General features: G+C 61.6%; 1 protein-coding gene across 2 annotated transcripts; it reads left to right on the forward strand.

The window, feature by feature from the left end:
- Positions 1–1,846: 1,846 nt before the first annotated feature.
- TMEM59L (transmembrane protein 59 like) lies at positions 1,847–7,904 on the forward strand. Of its 2 annotated transcripts, none has more exons than XM_086477681.1 (8): positions 1,847–2,014; positions 3,874–3,979; positions 4,278–4,372; positions 6,438–6,584; positions 6,681–6,783; positions 7,112–7,224; positions 7,362–7,502; positions 7,743–7,904. In XM_086477681.1, the coding sequence occupies exons 1-8, from the start codon at positions 1,847–1,849 to the stop codon at positions 7,902–7,904; spliced, it is 1,035 nt and encodes a 344-aa protein (XP_086333807.1). The 2 variants fall into 2 exon arrangements, with proteins under 2 accessions (XP_086333807.1, XP_086333808.1); XM_086477682.1 differs by having other exon boundaries at positions 7,112–7,223; positions 7,385–7,502.
- The last annotated feature ends 15,620 nt before the right edge of the window (positions 7,905–23,524 follow it).

Genomic DNA, 23,524 nt, shown 5'->3' on the forward strand with positions numbered 1-23,524 from the left:
GCGCTCCCGGCACTCGATCTGGTGGGTTTGGGTCCCTCTGGGGTTTGGGGCTCCGGCTCTGTCCCTGCCGGCCGATGGAAACCTCACCTGCAGTGCAGCGCCGTGATTTATGGTGACAGCCCCCAATCTATCCCATTTACTTGGCCATTCGTCACCGGTGCCGGACACGAGGCTGAGGGGCTGGACGGGCTCCAGGAGGGGGAAGGGGGGAGCGAAGCCGACCTGGCAGCCCCACCAGCCCGGCCGGAGCACATTTTCTCCCGGCCCTGGTTTGATTAACAAGATGAATAAGCTGGCGGAGCGCAGCGGGGCGAGGAGAGGCCCCACTCCCTGCTCCCGGGGCGGGGGGGGCACGGGGCTGCACTCCCCCAGCCGGCCCTGAGGGAATGGGGTCCCATCCACCCCTCTCCCCCTGCCCCAGGGTGCAGAGCACCCCTCAACCCTAAGCTGGGACTGGGAAACACCCCCCCCCCCCCCCCCTTCCCTATGCCGGGGTCCTGCCATGTGTTCCCCATTAGGGCTGGAGGTTAGTGAAGCCCCCAGCCCTCCTCCTCCTCCTCCTCCCCCCCCCGGGCCCGCTTTGGGGTGCTGCCATAAATAAGGCTAATGGGCAGGGCAGCGGCGAGGCGGTGTGCGGGGCCAAGCCTGCGCCTTTTATGTGTTTTAAACCCTGGGAAATCAAAGCTGTAAATCTGGGGTGTCAGGGAGAGCCCAGCGTCCTGGCTGGGAAGGGGCCCTGCGGAGCGAGGGGGTGGGTGGGATGCGCGAAGGCGACTTTGGGGAGGCCCTGAGGGCCACGGGGGTGGCACGTTTGGGTCAAACGCTGGCTGGGGACAAGGGGTTGAACCCTCCTTGGGGGACGGTCCCTGTGGGGGTGCTGGCCCAGCAGGTGGTGAGGGTCTGGTGCTGCTGCTCGTGGGTGCTGGTGTGGTCCCAGCACCAGGGCAGCCCCGTCCCACTGCGCCCCGTCTCGGTGTGCTGCCACTGCCAGTGTGCTCCCCCCTGGTCCCCATGTCCCCCCCCAGTCCCCCTGCTCTCGCCAGTCCCTCTGTGCTGCCGGTGTCAGTGTGGCCCCAAGTCCCACTGCTCCCCCCATCCCCCTGCATCCCCTGGGCCCCTGCAGCCCCCAGTGTCCCCCTACACCTTCTGGTCCCCCTGCATCCCCCGGTGCCTCGGCACTCCCCCATCCTCCCGCGTCCCAGGGCACCCCTGCATCCCCCGTGCTTGAGCATCTCCCGGTCCCCAGGCCCACCCTGTCCTCCCTCATCCCGGGGTACCCCCGCACCCCCCAGTGCCCGTGCCCCCCCATCCTCCCGCATCCCCTGCTACCCGTGCCCCCCCATCCTCCCGCACCCCCCGGTACCTATGCACCCGCACCCCCTGGTACCCGCGCACCCCCCAGTCCTCCCGCACCCCCATCCTCCCGCACCCCCCCCGGTACCCGTACACCCCCCCCATCCTCCCGCACCCCCCGGTACCCGCGCACCCCCCATCCTCCCGCACCCCCCGGTCCTCCCGCCCCCCCAACCTCCCGCACCCCCCGGTACCCGTACACCCCCCCCAACCTCCCGTACCCCCCGGTACCCGTACACCCCCTCCCCATCCTCCCGCACCCCCCCCTCTCCCAGCATCCCCGGTCGGCGCTGCCCGCCGGTGCCGCTGGCGGGGGCTGCCGGTGCCGGTGCCGGCGGAGCTGCGGCAGGGCTGCGGCGGCTCCCCCCGCCCCCGGCTCCCCCCCGCCCGGCGCACGGCGCGTCACGACGGGGCCGGCAGCGGCGGCGGCGGCGGCGGCGGCGGCGGCGGTGGGTGCGCTCCGCTCCGCGCCGCTCCGCGCCCCGCGCCCGCCATGGCGGCCCGCCGCCCCCGGGCCCTGCTCGTCCTCGGCCTGGCCCTGGCCGCCGCCGCCGCTGCCGCTGCCGCCGCCGCCGCCACCGACCCCTTCTCGCCGCAGCTGGGAGACACCGCCGGTTGCCGCGGGCAGTGCGGCCGCAGCCTGCCGCGCCGAGCCGCCGCCGTGAGTCCGGCCGGACACCGGGGCCACCGGGCGCCGGCGGGCACCGGGGGTACCGGGGGGCATCGGGGTACCGGGGGTATCGGGGGGTACCGGCGGCATCAGAGTGCAGGGGGTACTGGGGGCATGGAGAGCATCAGTAGCATCGGGGGTACCGGGAGCATCAGGGGTAGCGGGGCGTCAGGGGTACCAGGGGTGTCAGTAGCATTGGGAGTACTGGGAGCATCAGGGGTACTGGGGGTACTGGGTACCGGGGGCATCAGGGTACAGGGGGTACTGGGAGCATGGGGAGCATTAATAGCATTGGGAGCGCTGGGAGCATCAGGGGTACTGGGGATACTGCAGGCATCAGGGGTACCGGGGGTATTGGGGGTATTTTGGTTATTGGGGGCATCAGGGTACTGGGGACATCAGGAGTACCGGGGGTGTCAGTGGCATCAGGAGTACTGGGAGCATCAGGGGTGCTGGGGGTACTGGGGGCATCAGGGTACCAGGGGTATCAGTAGCATCGGGGGTACCAGGAGCATCGGGGGGACCAGGAGCACTGGGGGTACTGGGGGTACTGGGTACCGGGGGCATCAGGGGTACTGGGGGTGTCAGTAGCATTGGGAGTACCAGGAGCGTGGGGGGGGACTGGGAGCATTGGGGGCACTGGGGGCACCGGGAGCAGCAGAGGCACCAGCCCACCCTGCACAGGCATCGCCGCTGCACAGCCCCACACTGGACCGCCCCCACGGGGAGAGCTGTGGGAGCACAGTGGGGGGCACTGGGGGAGCCCCAGTGGTCTCCTCCGAGATGTCTCTAGGGTGCCCCTGGTGAACGCATTCACCCCGGTTTGGGGTGCCCGCAGTGGTTTCACCCATCCCAGCTTTGGGGTGCCCCACGGGTCTCACCCGTGCCGGGTTTCGGGTGCCCTCGGTGGTGGCAGCCGCCCTGGGTTGGGGGTGCCACAGTCGAGGCCCTGCCCCACAGCTGCCCTCCTGCACCCGTCACCGACGGCGTGGCAGAGCTGTCCCTGGCCGCGGTGGCACAGGGGGCTGAGGACAGCCGGGGCGAGCGGGTGCCACCGCAGCGGCAGGGTGGGCCAGCACCGAGCCACGGCAGCGGGGGTTGAGACGGACCCAGAGCATCATGGAAAGCCCCGGCTCAGAGCTGCCACGGCCGTGCCGTGTCGGGGGCCACGCGGTGACCCCCGGCAGCATCCCCGAGGCCCCGCGGTGGCAGGGCCGTATCTGGGCCAGCGCCTTGGCAGGAGCCCACGCGGCCTCCGCTGCCGGGGGTGGGATGGAGCCGTTTTCCCATCTGGGCTTGAGTTGCCTCCCTGCCGGCACCCAGCCCTGCCCGCGCTCCCCCGCCGCGGGCACACAGACCCCCGTGGGCGGGAGGACCCGCGTCCCTCGAGCCTGCTCTTGCACACGCAGGGCCCCTCACGTAGGCTCAGTGTCCTCCCCATGTGCGTCCCCCCCAGTGTGTTCCCAGCCCTCCCCCCCAGTGCATGCACCTCCCTATTCGAACACCCCACCAGTGCAGCCCCCACCTCCTGCCAGGGCCTGGCTGGTGCCAAGCGCCCCGACAGAGACGGGGGGACCTGCCGCATCCTCGATGGCGATGAGGCCACGTGCAAACCCCACCATCGGGTGCAAACTGTGGGGGGGGGGGGGGGGGGGGGGCGAAGGCAGCTCTCCCTCCCTTTGGGATGCCGTTGCCGCGGGTTCAGGGTGCCAGCCCAGGCCGTGGTCCCGCAGGAGGGCGGCGGTGCCCGGTGCCCCCCAGCTGGGTGCAGGGGGGCCATGGCGGGGGTCCGGCGCAGTCACTGGGCTGAGCTCGGTGCCAGCTCCGCGCTCTCCTCCTCCTCGCTGCAGGATGCTGTTCTCAACGCCTGTTACCGGGGCTGCCGGCTGTTCTCCATCTGTCACTTCGTGGATGCGAGCGCCGAGCTGAACACAACCCGAGCCGAGTGTGAAGCAGGTGAGGAGACGGCGGCCGAGCAGCCCCTGCACCCCAAACACCATCCCGGGGGGGTCCCCCACATGCCGCTGGCACCACCACGACGCCTTCCACCCTCCCGAGCATCCTGCCCCTGCTCAGCCCCGCGCTGCGCCCCAGGGCCTCTTGCGGACCCCGCTGCTAACCAAGGGGGGGGTTGCAGATTTACACCCACTGGGTGTAAATCGGGAGCAGCAGGGGGGTCCTTGGGGTGTGGGGCTCATCAGGGGGCTTGAGCACCCCCTAACCCTGACACCCCCCCCCCACCTCTGCCTCGCAGCGTGCGCCGAAGCCTACAGCAACGCGGAGGAGCAGTTTGGCTGCGTGACCGGGTGCCGCAAGCAGCTGCCCGAGGTGGAGAGCAGGAAGGAGAAGGTGAGGGGCCGGGGAGATGGGGAGCCCCTTCTTCCCCCCCCGCCGCTTAACCTGTCCCTGGTGGCACCAGCTGTGGCTCTGCCCCGTCCCTGCATCTGGCTCCTTCCCCAAAGGGTCAGCTCCGTCCCTGTCACCCTGTGGGACTCCTGGGGACTGGCCAGGGAAGCCATTTGGAGCCTGGAGTCATGGGGCTGCCCCCGAGGTGGCTTCTCCGGCCACTTCGGCCCTTGCCTGACCCCTGGTGTGGGGACACGGGGCATCTCGGTCGCCCTGGGCATGGCAGGGACCGAAGTTTGTCCCGCTGCCGGGCAGAGCAGGCAACGCCAATGCAATGGGGACCCTGCTGAGCCCACCGGCCACCTCCTGCCTGGGACCCCACGGGGAGACGCTGGGATGTGGTGCCTTGGCCCCTGGGTCCCACTTTAGGAAGGACCCTCCCATGGGATCTCAGCCCAGTCCCTCCTCTCCCTGGGGGTGGAGGCTCTAACACCCCACATGTACAGCCCATCCATCCCTCCCTCCATCCCTCCCTCCCTCCCTCCATCCATCCATCCATCCATCCATCCATCCATCCATCCATCCATCCCTTCATCCCTCCATCCCTCCATCCATCCCTCCATCCATCCCTCCATCCCTCCCTCCATCCGTCCATCCATCCATCCATCCATCCATCCATCCATCCATCCATCCATCCATCCCTTCATCCCTTCATCCCTCCATCCCTCCATCCATCCATCCCTCCATCCATCCCTCCATCCCTCCCTCCATCCGTCCATCCATCCCTCCATCCCTCCCTCCATCCGTCCATCCATCCGTCCATCCATCCATCCATCCATCCATCCATCCATCCATCCATCCATCCATCCCTCCATCCCTCCATCCATCCCTCCATCCATCCATCCATCCATCCATCCATCCCTCCATCCATCCATCCATCCATCCATCCCTCCATCCATCCTCCATCCTGCTCCTTGCTTTATGTCCCCCGTTACACGTTCCCCTGCGGACGGCTGCTCTGGGCGTGCTGGGGAGCGACGAGCCCACTGCTGTCCCGTCGTGCTCCTTGCTCCAAAGCACAAAAAAGCAGATTAACTGGGCTCGGCCTGGGCTGCCGCAGATTTGGGCCAGGCAGGGCGATTATGCCGAATTCCCAGGGTGAGAGGTGCTGACTGGTGATGGTTGCAGATTCCCTCGGTTTTGATCTGTTATCATCCTTCCCAGCAATTAGCAACGCTTTTCCCTCCTATGTTTAATTAATTCAGCTTTTGCCCAATTAATTAAATTAGACTTTGGCCCAAGGTAGAGGCTTTTGGCTTTGTCCATGTGCAGACGAAGACGATTTTGTGCTGTAGAAAGCTGCGGCTCCTTTGAAAAACCACTTTGCAGCCTGTTTTTAAGACCTTCCCAGTGTCTGATCCCATTTCCCAGCCTCTGAGGTCGAGGATGAGCATCGCGGGGGGGGGGGGTGTGTGTGTGACCGGCTGACAGTGGAGGGCCATCACCCCCTTCACCCACCCAAAGCATTTTTCCTTCGGGTTCCCAGACAAGCAGGCAAAGCAGATTTAGCATAATAATTAGATACAGAATCTGACCTATTTATTTCCTGTTTGCTGGTTTGACCGTGCAAGGGGCTGTCGGAAAATGTTCGAAGCCAGTGGCAGGGAGCAGCCAAGCGGATTCCAGCAGGGATGCTTTAAAAATAACAAACCGCCGCGACGGCCAAGAATCCAGGGCACGGAGAGGCTGCCAGGAGAGAAACGCCCTCGGCATCTCGGCTGCTCCGCTCCTATTGTTTAAAGAGCTGGTGCGAGGGAGTGCGGGGCTGCCGAGGGGCTGGGTGATGGCTCTGGGGCTGGGTGATGGCCCTGGGGACCACAGCCCCGGGGTTCGGTGACCCTCCTGGGGCTGGACCGCAGGTTCTGCACCTCCCCGTCCCTGGGAGAAGCAGGCTGAGCCCCAGACCTGAGCGCCTCCTCGACCTGGCCATGTCCTCAGGGTGGGACGTCATCCACCAGGGTGGGTGATGAGGGGACGGCGGTGACGTGGTGTCCCTCCTCCTTTGCAGAGCCTGGAGCTGAAGGCGCCGTCGTTCTCCATGTTCGATTTGGTCTCTACCTTCTGCAACGACATCGTCAGCTCTGCCCAGAGCTTCATCTCCTCCACCTGGACCTTCTACCTGCAGGCGGACGATGGCAAAGTCGTGGTGTTTCAGGTGGGGGCGTCCCACGTCCCCTCTCTGCTGGGTGCTGAGAGGGATGGGGACCTCTTTGCTCACCACTTTCTCCCTCTTTCCCTCCCGACTCACCAGTCCCAGCCTGAGATGGAGTATCCAGTACCCGAGGCACCACTGAAGACCCAGCCGGCGCGGCCGGGACCGGGGTCCAGCCCCCGCGTCCCCCAGCCCCATGCAGGTGCGGGGGGGGGGTGGGTGGGCTGGGAGCCTCGGAGCCCTCCTGGCTCTCACCCAGTTTCTCCAGAGCTAAACAAATTACCCGCTTCTCGGGTCTGATTCGCTTCCCGCACCCCGCACCCACGCAGAGGGGGTGAGTCCGGACTCGGGACCCACTCCAAGAAGCTGCCGGGATCCTTTGGACCCCCGCAGCGGGCAGAGGGTCCCCGGGGGGAGAGGAGACCACCAGCCCCCCCCCTGCACCCGATCATGTGCTGGCAAGGGGATGGGGAGCGGGGAGGGTGTGCCCATAGTGGGTGCTCGGGCTCAGCATCACTGTCCCCCACCAGGTCCCCGGGGGAAGGGGGAGAAGCCCCCCGTGAAGGAGCCGCGGGGCAAAGCCAAGGTGCAGCACCCGGACCCCCCGCAGCCGGAGCACGACTTCCTCGGCTGCATGTCCAAGTAGGTGCAGCGGGGCTGCGTGGGGACCTGGGGGGCTTGGATCTGTCACAGATGCTGGAGTAGATGCTCCCCCTTGCCCCCCCCCCCCCCCCCAATTCCCACCCTGTGCCCTGCCATAAACTCGTCCTTTCTCTTTGCCGGGGGGTGGTGGGGTGTTACAGGCGCTCGGGCCTTCCTCGCTGGATCCTGGCTGCCTGCCTCTTCCTCTCCATCATGGTGATGCTGTGGCTGAGCTGTGCCAGTTTGGTGACTGCCCCCGAGCAGCACGTCAAGACCCAGGTACGGGGTGAGCGGTGCTCAGCACAGCCCAGGGGGGGTCCTGTGGGGGTCGCCGACACCCTGGGTCTCCCCGTCAGGGCTGGGTGAGCCTTGAGGGGCTGAGATGTGGCCGTATGGTCCTCGGCCATTGTGCTGGGCTTGCCAGCCTGTGTGGTACGTCACACGGTGTTCTGGGTCTGGGGACAAGGGGGTCCTGTCCCTTGCTTCGGGGCTGGACGGTCCCCTCTGCCTCTCTTCCAGACTCTCAGCATCAACGGGGACAAGGAGTACCTGGAGGACCTGGACGGCCCCGGCGCCTTCCCCCTGCCTCCCGTCATCGCCGTCACCCTGTGCCCTGCGCACGGCGGCGAGGACGCGGGGCCGCTGCCCCTCAAGGTCGACCTGGACAAGACCGTCCTGTAGCGCTCCCACCCCTTCCTGTCACCTCCACGCCACCACCCTGTCACCGTCCCCACCGCATCGTCCCCAGTCCCGCTCTGCTGCCCCTCCAGCTGCCCCGTGTCCCTGGCTCCTGGAGGGACACCTCTGGCTCTGGCATGGAGGGGACCAGGGGTATGATCTGGCTCGGTCCCACTCTCCTCCCCAGGGACGGGCGCTGCGGAGGAGGCTGCCGGGAGCTGGGCAGCGGCTTTGCCTCCTCCGTAGATGTGCTGCTTGCTGGGATCCTGGTTTCCAGCTCTTGGGAGCCGAGAGAGGAGCTGCCAGAGTGGGGAGGCCGGGGGGAGACCATCCTCATAGCGGGGCGGTCCATCTCCTCCCGACCGGAGCCCCCAGGGCCCCGCAGCCCTCCGGGCATGGGTCCAGCGCTGGGCAGGAGGGAGCCGGCTGCGGTGGGGGATGGAGAGTGTCTGCAGCGTTCTGGGCTTTGGCTCGGCACATCCCCGGCCTCCCACCTTGGGCTGAGCCTCCAAGGCGCCGTCTCCGGCCCTGGGAACTCCCTTCCGCCGGCCGGAGCCGATTGCCTTGGGGAGCCGAAACGTGGCGAATGGATTTGGCGTTGGCAGCCGGAGAGAGGAGCGGATCTCGCTCCCTCCATGCCCACGCGAGGACCCAGCCGGCCCCTTCCCGGAGCTGCAGAGGGGCCCTGGGGTGGCTCCTTCCCCTCCCTGCTCCGTGACGCCTTTGGGGTGGCTGGCCCCGATGCCGACGGGTTGCTGGTGGGACCGAGCAGGGAATGAGGTGATTTCCCTGCCTCGTGCTGCTGCGGCACATCCGAGCTCGGGCAGGAGGTGGGAGCTGCCGGACGCCTCCGTTCTGGGCTCAGCATCCCTGCCCGATGCTGGGAGCGGCTCAGCCCGCGGGGCTGCAGCTGATGGCAGGACCTAGTGGCAGCCAGCCTCCAGGTCCCCAGGCTCACAGCGCTGCCCTGGAAGCGGGAGGCCAGCCCTGGGGTCTCCCATCCAAGCGAGGACCCCCTCAGCTCACCCCAGCGCAACCCCTCGGCGTGGAGGAGTCCCCTCCCTCCCCCTGCTCCATAGGGCTCTGCTCCCACGGCCGGGGTCGGTGCGAGCCAGGGCACCTCCCCATCTCCCTGCTGTTCTCCGTCACTTGACTTCGTGCATCGTTTCGTGGTTTGATTTGCACCAGCATGTGGTTCATCGGCCCCTGGCGCCCCAGGGGGACACCCCTGCGCTCGGGAGGGACAGCTGGGTGGCGGCGGTCCCTGCCATCCCCGTGTCCACCTAACACGTCTGTACAGATTAACTTATTACCCGCGATCCCCCATCCTTGGGTTTTTAGGCTCTTTCCGTGTGCTGGCCGCTCCCCGGCGCTGAGCGGTCTCGGGGGGCCATGGTGTGGTGGGGCGGGGGGCCCTCGTCCCCATCCCTGCCGGATTTGTGCTGCTCCGTATCACTTTCACCCGTGCAACATATCTGGGTTTGGGGAACTGGGTTGGGGGGTGGGTGGGTGGGGTCTCGTGTCCGTTTTGGGGTACACTTTTCGTTGTCGCTTTTTGGCCGCTCGGCTCAGTGTAAAGCTCGGTGGAGTCTGTGGTGTTGTCCCGGCCACGGCGGCTCTCTCCGTCCCTGGGGTGCAACCACACCAGGCTGTGAGCTCGGGGGAGAGAGGGCAGCTGCGGACCCCCCCCTCCCCGCCCCAGCTTCCCTTCCAAAGGGCAAACCCAGCCCCAAGCTGGCTGGGCGCTGCGGGTGGAGGGAAAATAAAAGGTTTGTACCAGACCTAGAGGAGTCGGTGGCTTCGTGGGGTGCCCGTCACCAGCTGGGGAGCAGGTTTGAGCCCCCACGTGGGGCCAGTGGGAGGGCACAGGTCTGTTTCCAGCTCGCCGTCCCATCTTTGCAAGCTGAACTGGGATGAAACCTCCAGCAAACTGGAGAGGAACCCTCTGCCTGGACTGTTCTGCACCGGCACGGAGCGATGCTCCTCTCTGCTGCAGGCTGCGGGGCCGGCAGAGTCGCCGGCAGATTCAGCATCACACCCAAAAGGAGATGCTGTGTTCCCTGGGGAGCTGGTACCCCACGCCTGTGGGGTGGGTGGGCTCGGTGCGTGCTGGGAGGACACGAGGTGGGCAGGGGGCCGTGCACCCCGACACGTCCACCCAGGGAGGAGGAGGAGGAGGAGGCACGGCAGCGGGGAGGGCTGCGGGCACATGTCTATGAAGAAGGGCTGAGGAGCCAGGCCTTTTCCCACTGAAAACCACCCACCCCCACCCAGGGCGCCCATTTTGGGGAGGGAATGCGTAAATCGGGCTCGAGGGCTGGGACGCGCTCGCACGTGCGTGCGCCCACCTTTCCCCCGCGGCGAGTGTTTTTCCTGGCACGGCACCCACGTCCACGCCGCAGCCGAGCTCTCCCCGTGCCAAGCACGACACAAAAGCTCACGCAAGGGCCTGGAGGCTCGTTTTTAGCACTTCAGTAGCTCAGCGGGGTCCCATCCTCAGAGCCAGCAGCAGCGCGGGGGCCCCCGAGGAGCAGGGGCTGGTGCTGGCCTCGACTGCTTGTTTTTTCTGGGATGCGGAGCTGGGGATGAGGAGGTGCTGCCTGATCCCCAGGAGGGCTGCGGGTGGATGCTGAGGTGCTTGACAGGAGGCTCAGCCAAAGAAACATCAGCAAAGGGGATGCAGAGCCTGGTCGGCTGCCTGCCAGCAGCCCCTGCTGCCGGAGCACGGCCCCTGCCTGTCCCTAAATTGGGGGTGCGATGTCACCCCCACGCAGCACGGCCATGCTGGGCGCTGGAAGGGGGTGCTGTGCTCTGCGGGCTCAGCTCAGCTCACTAAACGGAGGGGAAAGGGATGGTGTTCTCAGCTCGCTGCCCGCCCTGCGTGGGCAGCAGGCTGGAGCCGTGCGGAGGATGCTCCGGGCAGCCCTGGCTGTGCAGGGCCGGCAGCGGAGGCAGAATGTGTGCCCAGACGATGGGATGTGGGGGTTTGCAGGGTGCCTCGGGGTCCCAGGGCGGGCAGAGGGGTGTCAGGGGCTGGCAGGACGAGAAGGAAGGGCTGAGACATGGGAGCCCGGCGCTGAGCAGCCTTTGGGGTAGGTGCAAGCTGGTGACCCAGAGGCAAGAGCACCCTGGCCAGGGCCAAGCCACCGAATGCACACCCCCCCCCCGCCCAGATGGCGTGTCAGGGGGTGTCTTTCTCTGGCATTTTCCATACGTAGCCCAGGGCATCAGTGCTGAGCCCCGTCACGGGTTGGGCGAGGCTGCTGGCAGCCACTCACCCCCAGACACCCTGCGGTGACAGAGCAGCGGTTGGGTGCGAGCAGGAACAAACAGGGAAACCCCAGGATGATGCTGACCAGGGCTGAGACCCCCAACACGGGGCTGTCACCCCCATCACAGGGCTGTCACCCCCAACATAGGGCTGTCTGCATCCCCCTGCCGCGGGCTGGTGCAGAGCGAGGTGGCAAGGCACAAGATCGGTGCGGACAGCTGGTAAAAACCCTGCCCGCCGCGGGCAGCGGCTCCGAGCGGGTCCCCTCCTGGGATGGGAGCCGGGCTACAAACCGTGGACAAGCTCCTTGCCTTGAAACTGGAGTCAGATTCCTTGTTGCTGGCTCGGGGTGCAGGAAACCGTGCCCAGGAGCAGGTGAGGAGGGACCCCACTCTAACAAGAAGGAGACGCATGAAATTAGCTGGTTCCACTCCCCCCAGCAGGCAGCCGGGGTGTTTTCCATCCGACGCCTTCTCCTCCTCGCTCCCTCTTTTATTTTTTCACAGGGGAAGCAAAATTCACGGTGTGTGGCCCCATTCGGCAACGGGCAAGCCAGTCCGGGGTGGAATCGCACCCTCCAGCCCCTGGCCAGCGGGGGGGACATGGGGGACCGTGAGCCCACGGCAGGTCCCACCCTCGCAGCGAGCACCTGCGCCCCCACGCTCGGCTCTGCGCGTCCAGCCACAGGTCGGCGAGAAAACCCAGACCGCTCGGTGGGGGCTGTTAGACACGCTGCGGCAAGAAGCAGCCCTAAAAAGCAGGGGGAGGCCAGCAAGCTGCCCCCCACGCCTCCGCCACCGATCCCCGCGGCGTCTCCCCGCCCGCGAGATGCCGTCGCTCGGCCTCCGTGGCGGCAGCGGGTGCTGAGGGTCGCAGGGGTCTTGCTGGCTGCAGTTGGGGTCAGCAGCCCCCGCCCGCGGCTGCTCTCTCTGCGGCTGCTGTTCTCACCTCTGGGAAATGTCCCCTCCTTTCTCCCCCCCCTGCAAATCTCAGCTGCCGGGAGCTGGCCCGGCTCCATCGCCGCTCGCACACTCCAGCTGAGGAGCCGGGCCACGCGGCGAATGCATTTGCTCACGGATTTCCCTCCCCTCTTGCCGGCTGCTCCCAACGGTGTCGTTCGCCCCTAGTTCTCATCACGCTCTCCCAGGCGGGGGATGACTTCGGGAGCACTCGCAGCTCCTTGTCCCGCTGTCGGGTGCGCGGAGCCCTGTACCGTGTCCTGCCCGGGACAACTCTGCTCGGGAAGAGCTTTGGGGCCCGTGGTCCAGGGATGCTGCACAGGGCAGAAAGCCCAGGAGCGGGACAGCACCGTGGGGAAGGACTCTGAGAAGTCCCTGCCTCGCAGACGCACGTGCCAACCCCCATTTTCATGATTTGCGACTGATTGTCCCGATTCGGAGCGGGCACGGTGTTGGCTCACCTGCATCCGCACCCATCGCTCCCCTTCGCCCCTTCCCACTCGCATCCCGGGGAGAGGCTGCTGGACACAAAGCAGCCGGGGGGAGGTTTCTTGGTCTTGTCTCGCATTGGAGGAACGAGGATCTTTCATGAGAAAGCACAATCTGGGTGAAACAACGGTTTTGGGCCCTGCCAGAGCAGGGCTTTTGAAGCTGGTGGAAAAAAAGCCTGGGCTCCTATCTCAGCTGGGGAAAAGATATTTTCTAGCTGCTCCAGCTGCCTCTCGCTGCCCCTGGCCCGGCTCCTGCTAGCACATGGCTGCAATCCGGTGCTGTCCTGACCAGCACACAGAGCTGTAAATTCAGCTTTAACCCCAACGGAGGTACGTCTCCATCCAGAGATGGAGCGAGGATAAGGAGGCGGGGTGGGGAGTTGGGCAGGGGTTCAAAGCAAGCTCTGGCAGCGCTGCTGGCTTGCAGCACCTTCCCAACCCCACGTGTGGGAGCTGAGCCATTGCCCTTACAAACCCTTCCTTCGAACTGCACCGGGCACCATCCTGGAGCGGCAAAGCTCATGGGGCCTTCAAAGATGGAAACCTCACGGTGCTGCCGAAATCGGGCAGCCGGACTGGCAGGGGAGCGCCATCACACATCCCTGGGTTTCCTCTCCCCATCCTCCTTCTTATGACCTACCCCAAAGAAGCGGAGCCACGGGTGATTCAGCAACAACAAAACCGAACGAAAAACAATCTCCTCGTGCTAATGGGATTGGTTCTGTCCCTACCACGCACATTCCAGCCCGGCTCGAGGGACCGCTCGGGGCGGGGGGGAAGCGGGGGCTAATGAAGCCAAATTATTCTCCGTCTTCAAATGTCAGAGTTCAGTGCGGTGCCGCTGGCTGGGCCTGGCGCAGCTGCTGTGCCGTGGCGATGCCGTGTGGAGGCGAAGCACCCTCTCGGCGGCCGGCACGGAGCGCCTGCGCGCATCCAGCCCGCCGCCAAGTGACGTGCATTTTCCATTCCCTGGGCTTCATTACTTCTTGGAACGCAGACCTCGCTCGCTGGGCCATGAGGGGCTTCGCTTCCCTCCGTGTTTATTTTCGCTGCCGTGTGTTCTTTTGCCAGGTGAGGAGCGCAGCCAAGCTGGTCAGGGAAAGCGGGGATGTATGGTTGCGGTTTGGCCGGGCCGATGGGAACCGGGCTCCCTGAAGGGCCAACGCGGCGGCGCGGCGCAGCACCTGCTCACCTTGAGGCGCTGGAGCCGTCCCGCTGAGTGACCCGCGACACGTCCCGCGACACGTGTGCTTAACGCCGCAGCACGTGCAGGAGGGATTGGCTGGATCGTGGCCTCGCACCGGTGCCGAACGGCGCTGGGGACAGCCAACGCCTCCAGCTGGCGCGGGAGCCGGCTCCCGCGGGTGCCGCGTGCGTCAGCTCGCCCCGCCGCGCGTGGGAGTGGAAGGAGCCCAAGGTTCATAAAGGAAGGTGTCTGGCCTTCCCCCAAGCCAGACCCCGCGTGGCTCTGCTGTCTGCTTCCCTGGCTCAGGCCCGCTCCTCCCGCTCGCTCCTCAGCGCGGGGCACAGCAATCCCTACGCCTCCCGGACCAGGCGTGCGTTATCTGCGCTGGCTGAGACGGCACCGCTGCTCCACGGGGCGGGAGCGCGGCCCAAGAGCCAGGTCGTCTCCGTCGCGGCAGGGAGGGGATGGCGCTCGGCTGCTCGGCAGCGGCTGCTGTGTCGCTTCGGCTCTGCAGCAGGAGATCGCGGCCCTGCAGGGCTGGTCTGCGCCCCAGGGTGGGGGGGAGCCGGCAGACCTCATCCTGCCGGGGGGGGTTCGGGTACCACCGCGTTGCTGGGAGTCCCACGTCCCCCAGGGCTGGTGGCCGGTCTCAGCCACAGGGTTGTTTGCGGTGGTAACAGGCAGAGGTGGTGCTCAAGAGAACCTTCACCAGGCTCCCAGGGGAGACCAATAATGTCTCAGGGAGCTAAAATGTCTCCCTGCCTGCACACGACCGTGGGGAGTCGCCGGCAGAGTATCCTGGTGGAGCAAAATAAAAGGGAGGAGAAGAACGCGCTCGCGCGACGCCGCGGCCCATCCTTACAGGGAGAGCCCCGGCTCCGCCAGCACGCCCAGACGCACCCTCGGCGGGCTCGCCGCGCTTGCCGGGATTACACGGGGATTAGCAGAGAGCAGTCGACCAGAAATCGAGAGGGAATGAAACCAGCCAGAAGCACAGGCACCGAAAAAGCCCACCGCACCCTCCAGACACGCATGGCGAGCGGGAGACGGAGCAGTGCTCGTCGCCGATGCTGGGCGGAGGCAGGGAGCGAGAGGGAGGTCACTCACAGACCCCTCCATAACAATAGCAAATAGAGGAACGGAGAGGCTTCGTTGTGCTGGGGAAAAATCTAGCAAGAATTGGGGGGAAAAAAAAAAAAAAAAGCTGGTTGTGGCCAAGTGTTCCTTCACCCAACACAAACCGCGTGGATCGATAGCGCTGCGAGCCGCGAGGAATTCCTGTTTCCGAGCGCTCGCAGGATGAAACGAAGAGGTCGGAGGAAAAGGCAGCGCTGCCAGCTCATGATTTTATCATTAGTCTCACAGTGCTGGATGCAGATTTTAAAGCCCCAGCTGTGGGAGTCGTGGGATATGCGAGCTTGGCTGGCGGTAAAAGGTACATCGCTAGACCTCATGTTTTGTAGGGGGGGGGGAAAGTGAAAATATGACTCAAATACATCCTGATGGCTTCAAATGAAGATCAGAAAGAAGAAGAATGTCGATAGTTTGGAGTTCAATCTTTTTTATTTTAAGCCAGTACGTTAGACTCGTGATTTCAGGAGCAGACCACCACAGTAGGAATACCAGCACTGCCTTGATATACTGTGTGTGCGGGATAAATATATTAAAGTTGTGCGAGGTGCTCAGATGCTGTGCTAACACTGGTCATAAAAATCACCTTAGATATAAGGCAGGCTCCTTGGGGAAGGGGCTAAGTGCACTCAACAAATAATGAATAGAAATAAAAATAAATATCAAATGGCCCATAAAATCAAAACAATAATGGTAACTAAAAAGTTCCTGGATTTGCTGCGAGAGATAAAATCCCATCAGCGGGACGAAATAACAAGAAATACCCCCTTTTGCTTCCTTCTCCACATGACACAAGTCAGCACGCCTGGTCACCAGAGTAGTTATGGAATACATCTTCCTCCCAGCCTCTTATAAATGCATTTTTCATGCTTTGAGAGACCTTCTGGGGTTCAATTTAACTGGGATCTGGGGAACATGTGAAAGGCATTTACAGCATGCGGCACAGCCTGGTTTTCCTGCAGGGGAAGCAGAGGTGTAACGTTCACAGCTCCCATCCGCCAACCCACCTGGGACGGAGAGGTCTGCAGCGAGCGGGCAGCCCGGCCGGGCCAGCCGTCAGCAGGGCTGCTTTATGGCTGTGCTTTTATTGAACCAAAATAGATGCACTTAAAATATCTATATGGACCTAAAAATAATAAAGGGAGAGCATTTATTTTAAACCTTTCAAAGAGCGGGGTGTGCTACACAGCTAAAGGTCCAGAAAGCGGCCCCAGGAGAAAGCGGAAGGTACCAAATACAGCAGAGCTGGCGTCGGAGGAAGCAGGACAAGCGCGAGGGGTTGGTCAGGAGGGGCAGGAGCCCCCAAACACCAGCAAAATGCAAACTGGAGAGGTGAGGGGGAGAGCTGGGGTGGGAGCCACGCTTGTTCCCGCAGCTCTGCCTTGCTGGCAGCTCTGCCTGGCAGAAAGGGCATCGTGGTGAGACGCCGGGGACGGACCGCTGCCAGCTCTGCCGATGACTTACGGCATCGACTTCCATCCGCTGCCTCTCCGCGCCTCCTCCCGCTCTCCTCGGCGCGCTGACATCTCCTCTTCTGTGTAGGTCGAGTCTAAAATAACAGGGCCCCGAGGTCCTGGCTGGGGTCTCCGTGCGCTGCAGCAATACAAATAGCAAATTAATAAGTACTGCTTCCCTTTCTCCCAAAGGTTTTACAAGGCTTAATTAATGAATGTCTGTAAAACGCATTTGGAGCTGGGAATGAAATGTGCTGTGGAAATGCCAAATATTTTTAATGCTCCAGCAGATTTAGAAGGTTTAAATAAGAAAAATACACAGCTTCGCCTCTGAAACAGATTGCTCTCCTTGAAGCAGAGGGCTCCAGAACATGAAGTTTTCATCAGGCTGACTTGAAAGAGTATTTTCACGGCTTTCCAAGTGCATCTATTCTCATGTACGAATTCCCCCTTTCCCTTGTACAGATGTGGACACCAAGGCATGGGAAATCAAAGAAATTTACCCCCGGTCGCTGGCAGAGCCACCGCTATGAATAATTTCCTGATTTCCACTGACGACTGGAATGCCCTCTAGACCGTCCGCTCTCTCCAGATGCAGGCCGGCTTTAAAAATTACACGGACCCCGCACCGCTTGGCCTCGTCTCCGCCGGTTGCTTCGGGGAGAGCCGGGAGCAACTCTGATGCCGACCATGTGTGGGGACGCGGGGCAGCGAAGGCATCTTTGGCACCAAGAAGGCGCAGCCGGAGCGCTTCGATCTCCGACGACAAGACTGCACCCTCTGGAGGGTACTGTTGCTCTTGCACAAAGCGCTTATGGCAATAAAACCTGGTCCATAATCGTCCAGATGGCGTGGTGGGAAGCTTCGTCCCCAGGGTGATGGAGAGGAGGGTTGTCCCCGCAGTGTCAGGCTGGTCACACGCATGACGGTCGCTGCAGGAGACGTTTGATGAGTCTCACGTGAAATCCCGAGGGAAAGCGTTAAGCGTCAGGGCGCAGGCTGTGGGCAGGGGCCATCGGCTGCTGTTCGATAATGGTCGGCTGGAGGGTGCTGGCATGAGGGGGCCCGCGGCGGCTGTGGGGTGGTGACCAGACCCCTGGGACTTCTCAGCTGTGGGGTGGTGACAGACCCCTGGGACCACCTCAGCTGTGGGGTGGTGACAGACCCCTGGGACTCCTCAGCTGTGGGGTGGTGACAGACCCCTGGGACCCCTCATCCACACGACAGCGACAGACCCCCCCCCCCCCCGGACCTCCTCAGCCGTGAGGCGGTGATAGATCCCCCTGCAAGTCCCCTCAGCCGTGGGGAAGCGACAGCCCCTGGACCCCCTCAGCTGAGGGGTGGGGCCAGACCCCAAGGTCTTCTCAGCCATGCGGCAGTGACAGCCCTCAGCGACCCTGTGGCCGTGGGGAGGTGACAGACCCCCGGGGCTCCACGGCCATCAGATGGTGACAGGCCCCTGGGCCTCCTCAGCCGTGGGGCAGTGCCAGCCTTCTGGGACCCCTCAGCTGTGGGGAGGCGACAGCCCCCACGTCCCCCCAGCCGTGGGGAGGTGACAGCCCCCCGGGCCCCCTCATCCGCGGGGCGGTGACAGGCCCCGGTGGCGGCGGGGCGGCGCCAGGCCCGCCGGGAGCAGAGCGGTTCCCCGGTTCCCGCCGCGGGCCCCGCTCGCTCCTGCGCCTTTAACGCGGCGGCTCCCGCCGCCTCCCAGCTCGGGGCCCGGCGGCGGCGGCGGCGGCGGCGCAGCGAAGATGGCGGAGTCCGGCGGGGCCGAGTTCGCCGCGGAGCGGCCGAGCAGGTGAGCGGGGCCCGGGCGCGGCCTAGGCCGGGGGTCCGAGGGCGGGCGGCGGCGGGGCGGGGCGCGGGGACCCGGCCCGGCTGGGCCGCGGCGGCGGGCGGGGGCCGGGTGGGCCCGGCAGCGGCGGCCGCGGCGCTTCGCCGTCTTCCTCCGGCGCCGACAAGCGCCCCTATATTAATTTATTTCACCTTTATTTTCGGCGTTGCCGCTCCTCGGGGGTCCTGGCGAGGCGGAGAGCCAGGCCTGGTGTCTGGGGGGGGGGGGCTGTCCAGAGCAGGGCCCAGGGGCTGAGCGGCCTCTGAAAGATAACGATAATAATTAATAATAACGCTTTACCTGGTGGAGTTTATGAGGAGGAAGGCTGAGGTTTGAGGGACGCTGTAAAATAGAGAATATTGTGATTCACCCCTAGACCCCGCTTGGGTAGGGTTTGTGGAGCCACTGGCTTTGTGGGTTTATAGAGACACCAGGTGCGCAGGTTTACAGAGGCACCAAGTTTTTGGTGTTTCAGGCCCATTCTCTTGCGCCCGGTCCCTTCTGCCGTTCCCTCCAGGCTGCAAACCCCTCCCTGGGTCCCTGGTTTTGGTTCCTATGGGGTCACTCAGCCTTCGAAGGCAGCACAACGTTGGCGGTGGTACCCAGGAGGATGTGGTGGGGCATGGGTGGTTGTAGCTGGTACCTGTTTGTGGAGGAGTTTCTGTTCCCAGGGCTTTTCTATTTGTCGTCGTCCAAAAGTTACCGTGTTGGACAGTGTTCAGAAAGTTGTGTTGTCTGTCTCTCGGATGTTACGCTGTCAACCTGTCACTTTGCTTCAAAGCATCATTTATCCTCAACTCTCTCGGCGTTCGCTTCTGAAATAACCACCCTGTATGTCGCTCTGCGGAGGGGGAAGCTCTCACAGTCATTGTTCAGTGCTGGAGAAGCCTGTCTGAATTCTCACCTTTATATATGTATTTTTTTTTCCTAATGACCGCCTGTGTAAACTATATGCTGTGTTGCCCGGGGCGTTTCATTTTATCTCTCTGCACCTACCTTTTTCTTCCCTCTCAGAACAGGAACAGCAGCACTTCTTTCACACGGGTGTCGGTAGGGCCGCTCGCTCGGCGCTTGGGATTTTCTCGGTGCTGGGTGTGTAGCAGTGAGAAATGGAAGTAATTTGTTTCAGGGCTGTGATAAATCACCCAGACTGGAGCTGCAGCAGTTTTGTTCCCTGAGCCATAGCTCTGTTGTGTTCCCTATTGCTCTGTGTCTATTTTCTTTGTTAATTTTAAAGTAAAGTCCGTTGAAGTTTGGGTACTGCTTCTGGTTGGTCGTTAGTCTTCTGTTTTAAAGGCTGGATTTACTGGCGAAGACAAGGGAGAAACCTGATGGGGGACATTGGACATGCCACATCGTCTCTATAGAGTGAGAGGAGAATTTCAAGGACATTCCCTGTCAACAATGATTCCTTGTTAGGTGCTTCCACTTGTGACTTTTTTGCACTTACTGTGTATTTACTCTCTAAGGCAAAAGGACAAAGTCCTCTCTTGCTGTTGCACACGTGCCATTTCGGTGGTGCGCTGTTGCTCAAACAGCACGGACAGAATTTCCATCTTTGGAGTTGCTACCGCGTGGCTGATGCTAGTTACCCGTGAGTGTGCAGGCTTCCCCAAAGCGAGAAAATTAGCTTGTCTGCTGCGGATCCCGCGCTTTCTTTCGGTAAGGAACTTGCTGTGCAGGATGGTGGGGACAAAAGGTTTTTGACACACGGATGACACGTGATAAGGCCGTTGCTGTGCATTGAAAAGTATTTTGAAATAAACTTGTGCTTTTTTTTTTGTTTTTCCCCCTCCCCTTTCTTCCTCTGTGGATGGAATTTCTTGAGTTACAAATGGGTTTCATATTTTACTCCCAGCCCTCCGTATCATGTGGAGGGAGAGTTTCAGGCTACAGAACTCACTGTGTAATACTGTGCTGCTCCTGAAGATAGGCGTTGAGGTTGGTGAGCAAGTAAGTGAAGGGGAAACGGTGGAATCCTCCGGTACCCTCGGTAAGAGGAGCTCTCTGTGCTTTAGACAGAGGCGCACAAACTCTGCTGCAGCGTTGGCGAGGCAGGGTTGTACAAAGCAGGGTGACAAAGATCTAGGAAAAACATCTTCTCAGATGCCGGAGAGGATGTTACTGTCCAGGCCTTTGAGCAGGAATTAATTGGGGTGTCCAGACAAGCTGTTGAGGAGAGCTGTGTGTCTCTCCAATTGGGAATAATCCCTTGAAGAAAGGAAGGCAGCCAGGTGGTATAAACACTTTTTAAAAACCTCCCTAATACTGTTATGCACTGGCGTGTTTGCTGAAAGCAGTCCCACCTGTCAAAACCAGAATGAATGGGCGAGGGAGACCTGCAGGTCTTCCTTATCTAAATGTACATGTGTCTGGGTTCACGCCCAGAGAAAGTTGACCTGAACTCCCTTAACCTTAGTCCTTCTGAAGAAAGTGTGGGAGAGAGAGCAAATGTACAGGAGGATGGAGTAAAAACTGTGTCGGGGGAAGATAATGGTAAGGGCTGTGAGCCTGCCTCGCTTTCGCGTTCCTGTAATCTCCTACAGCTTCAGTTTTCAATTAGACTTTTTTTATTTTTCCTTTTGAAACTGTTCAAAGTTTAGGTTTTTTTAGTCCTTTCTCTGATCAATGCTCTGCCACATGGCAATTTTAAAACAGATTTAGTTGTTAGATCTGGTAGACGTGGTGTAAATGTTTACGCTCTAATTGAATCACTGTAAAAATAACTGCTGCTTTCTTTTTCAATATTGGGAGCCTTCTGAGCTGGAGGTTTTATTTAGACCAAAAGTAAACTTCGGTGATTCTTTAAAGTTCCTGCTTTGCCTCCAGGTGTTGCGTAGCATTAACTGCTTTGTAAGGAAGAGCCTTGCGTCACGGGATGATGGCTGAGGTGTCATTTCCAGTTTCTCATTTATATGGAGGATAAATGCTGGACTTGCACAGAAATGGGTGACCTTTAAGAAAAGCCTTTCCTGTACTTCTGGTGGTCTTGGGTCGTCCCATGCAGGTGACACAGTGAGGGTGGCACGAAGCCTGTGCAGAACTGACCTGCCCAAGGAGCTGGGAAACACGATGTTTGGGATGGGCGCAAGCCTGTCGGAAGGCGAGTGCAGAGGATTTAGGTAGCGAGGGAAATGGGCAACAAACAGCCGCAGCGGTAAGAGGGTTTGGTCCTGGAGCCGAACTGGAACTGGTGTTGGGATGGCAGGTGCTGGGGCAGCTGCTCACACCTGCTAGAAAACATTTTCTTTTGTTTGCATTAGAGGGATGGTGGGTTGTTCTTCTGTTGTTTGTGATTTCATCATTTTGTGTTGCTTTTGCTTGAGATCCCGAGCTGCTGCGAGGCGATAATCTGGAGGGTGGAGGTACAGGGAGAGGAGCGGCGTGCTGCAGGTCACTACCTACTCTGCGTGTTGCTAGTCCTGTCGTTTCTATTGCAACACTGCCCAGAGGATGCAATCGGGTGCCGCAGAAACAGGCTGAGACAAAGGCTGCTCCAAGTCCCTCGTAGTCTGATTTTGAAGTTTTTCTAAGTTTTTCCAAGGTGTGGAGCGAAGGGCCCGGTACGGTTGCGTGGGAGAAGGTCGCAGAGTGATTTGCTTGGTGTGGGGAGCTTTCTGCCCTGCTAGGAGCTGCTAGCAGAGCCGAAACGGGCTGTCCCCAGCGGGAACGCGACCCAGCCATTGCTGACCTGTGACGAGCCGGGAAGCTGAGACAGGTCCCGACGGGTTTGTGGATGAAAGCGGTGGTAGCTGTGCCACGGATCAGCTTTGCTCTCTTTCCAAAGGTGAAAATGTGGTGCTGGAGTGGGGTGGAGGGAAGAGCAGGGTGGTATCTAGAAGGCCAGCAGCGAAGCGGTGCTTGGGGCTGGTCTGGGTGTCACTTTTGGGGTGGCCTTGGTGGCTCTGCTGTGCTTCCCGACACCACTAGGTGCCTCTCGGCCTTTGCACAGCGGCTCTGCCACGGGTGCTGCTGGGAGAGGTGTGCAGGGGATGGCGGGCGCAGAAGATACCCGCTGCACGACGGCGGTGGAGTCTTGTAAAAGGATGATTCTGCTTTTTGCTTTTTTTTTTTTTTTTTTTTTTTTTTTGATCCGGCATCGCTGTAGCTTTCCTTTTTCTAGAGCCAGGGGTTGGCAGGGTTTGACCGTAAGGGCACGTGGTGGGGGAAACGTGGAACTGTTTAAGGCAGCGCTGTCAGCAGGAGTATCAGTGTGTGAAGAGCCTGTATGTAGCCGAGTACCGTGGATACACAGGCAAATTTTACGTGGTGTAAAATCCACCGTCCTTCTGGGGCTCCTTGTGTGGCTGGCTGAGCTTGGGAGCAACAGAGAGCAGCTGACTTTCTCCTTGCTGCGATACTGCCTGTGGCTGCCAGCGTAATTTATATGCTTAGACTGATTTTTATATTTGCTCAGTTTGTTCCTGGCTCGGCGGGCTTAGGTTTGGGGCTGACAAGAGTATGATGACGGTAAAGTTTGGGGGCTGGGGTAGTGTCTTTTCGTTCTCGGTCGCTGTAAAAATACAGGTGGCGATTGTGGAAGGGCAGGGTGTTGTTAGGGATGGGTGACGTGTGTCGCCTGCTCCACGCTCTCTGCTGCCGGAGGAGGTTTGGGGCAGGACTGAGGGTGCCCCAGGAAAAGCCCTGTCTAGGGCAAGATCCTCTGTAGGTAGGTATATATAGCTCTGGATATGGATAGAGAGAAGGGAAAGGGCAGATCCTGATAAATGATCTTCTCAGCCTGACGTTTGGTGCCCCTCCGAGACCCTAATGCACCAGTGTGCAAATCTGGGCTCACAGAGCCCTTACCTGAGGCTCGCATTGGCCACTTGGGTTGCTGAACAAAGAGCACCAAACTGCTTCTCCCATTTGTCCCTGCACCAGCATAAAGATGACTCTTTAGTAATCTAAACATCTAAACCCAGAAATGTTTTTAAGAATCTTGTTCTTTCTAGTTCCCCCCCCCCCCCCCCCCCCCCAGTTTCTCCTGGGTACAGCACGTACTGACCAGGCCCTCACATTGAAACTCCGTGAGGTGGCACAGAGTTGATGTGTTCAGATACTTCACCCTCTGCTTTTTTGTTCTGTGCCCCAATGCTCCATTTTACCAGGCCAGCCAGCTTTTGACAGACATCCAGTTTTATAGTGCTTTTCACAGAAACCAAAATCCCACCTCCTTTGGCTTGCGAACAACCTACTGATTGAAGCCTGGGAGCAGAATATCCTTGTGTGTGTGTGTGTCTGCTGGGCCCTGTGTGAGTCCAGCTCAGGAAACAAAAAAAGAGAAGCAGAGGTTT

Source organism: Leptosomus discolor, chromosome 24 (genome assembly GCF_034619465.1).
Source record: "Leptosomus discolor isolate bLepDis1 chromosome 24, bLepDis1.hap2, whole genome shotgun sequence".
Classification (NCBI taxonomy): domain Eukaryota; kingdom Metazoa; phylum Chordata; class Aves; order Leptosomiformes; family Leptosomidae; genus Leptosomus; species Leptosomus discolor.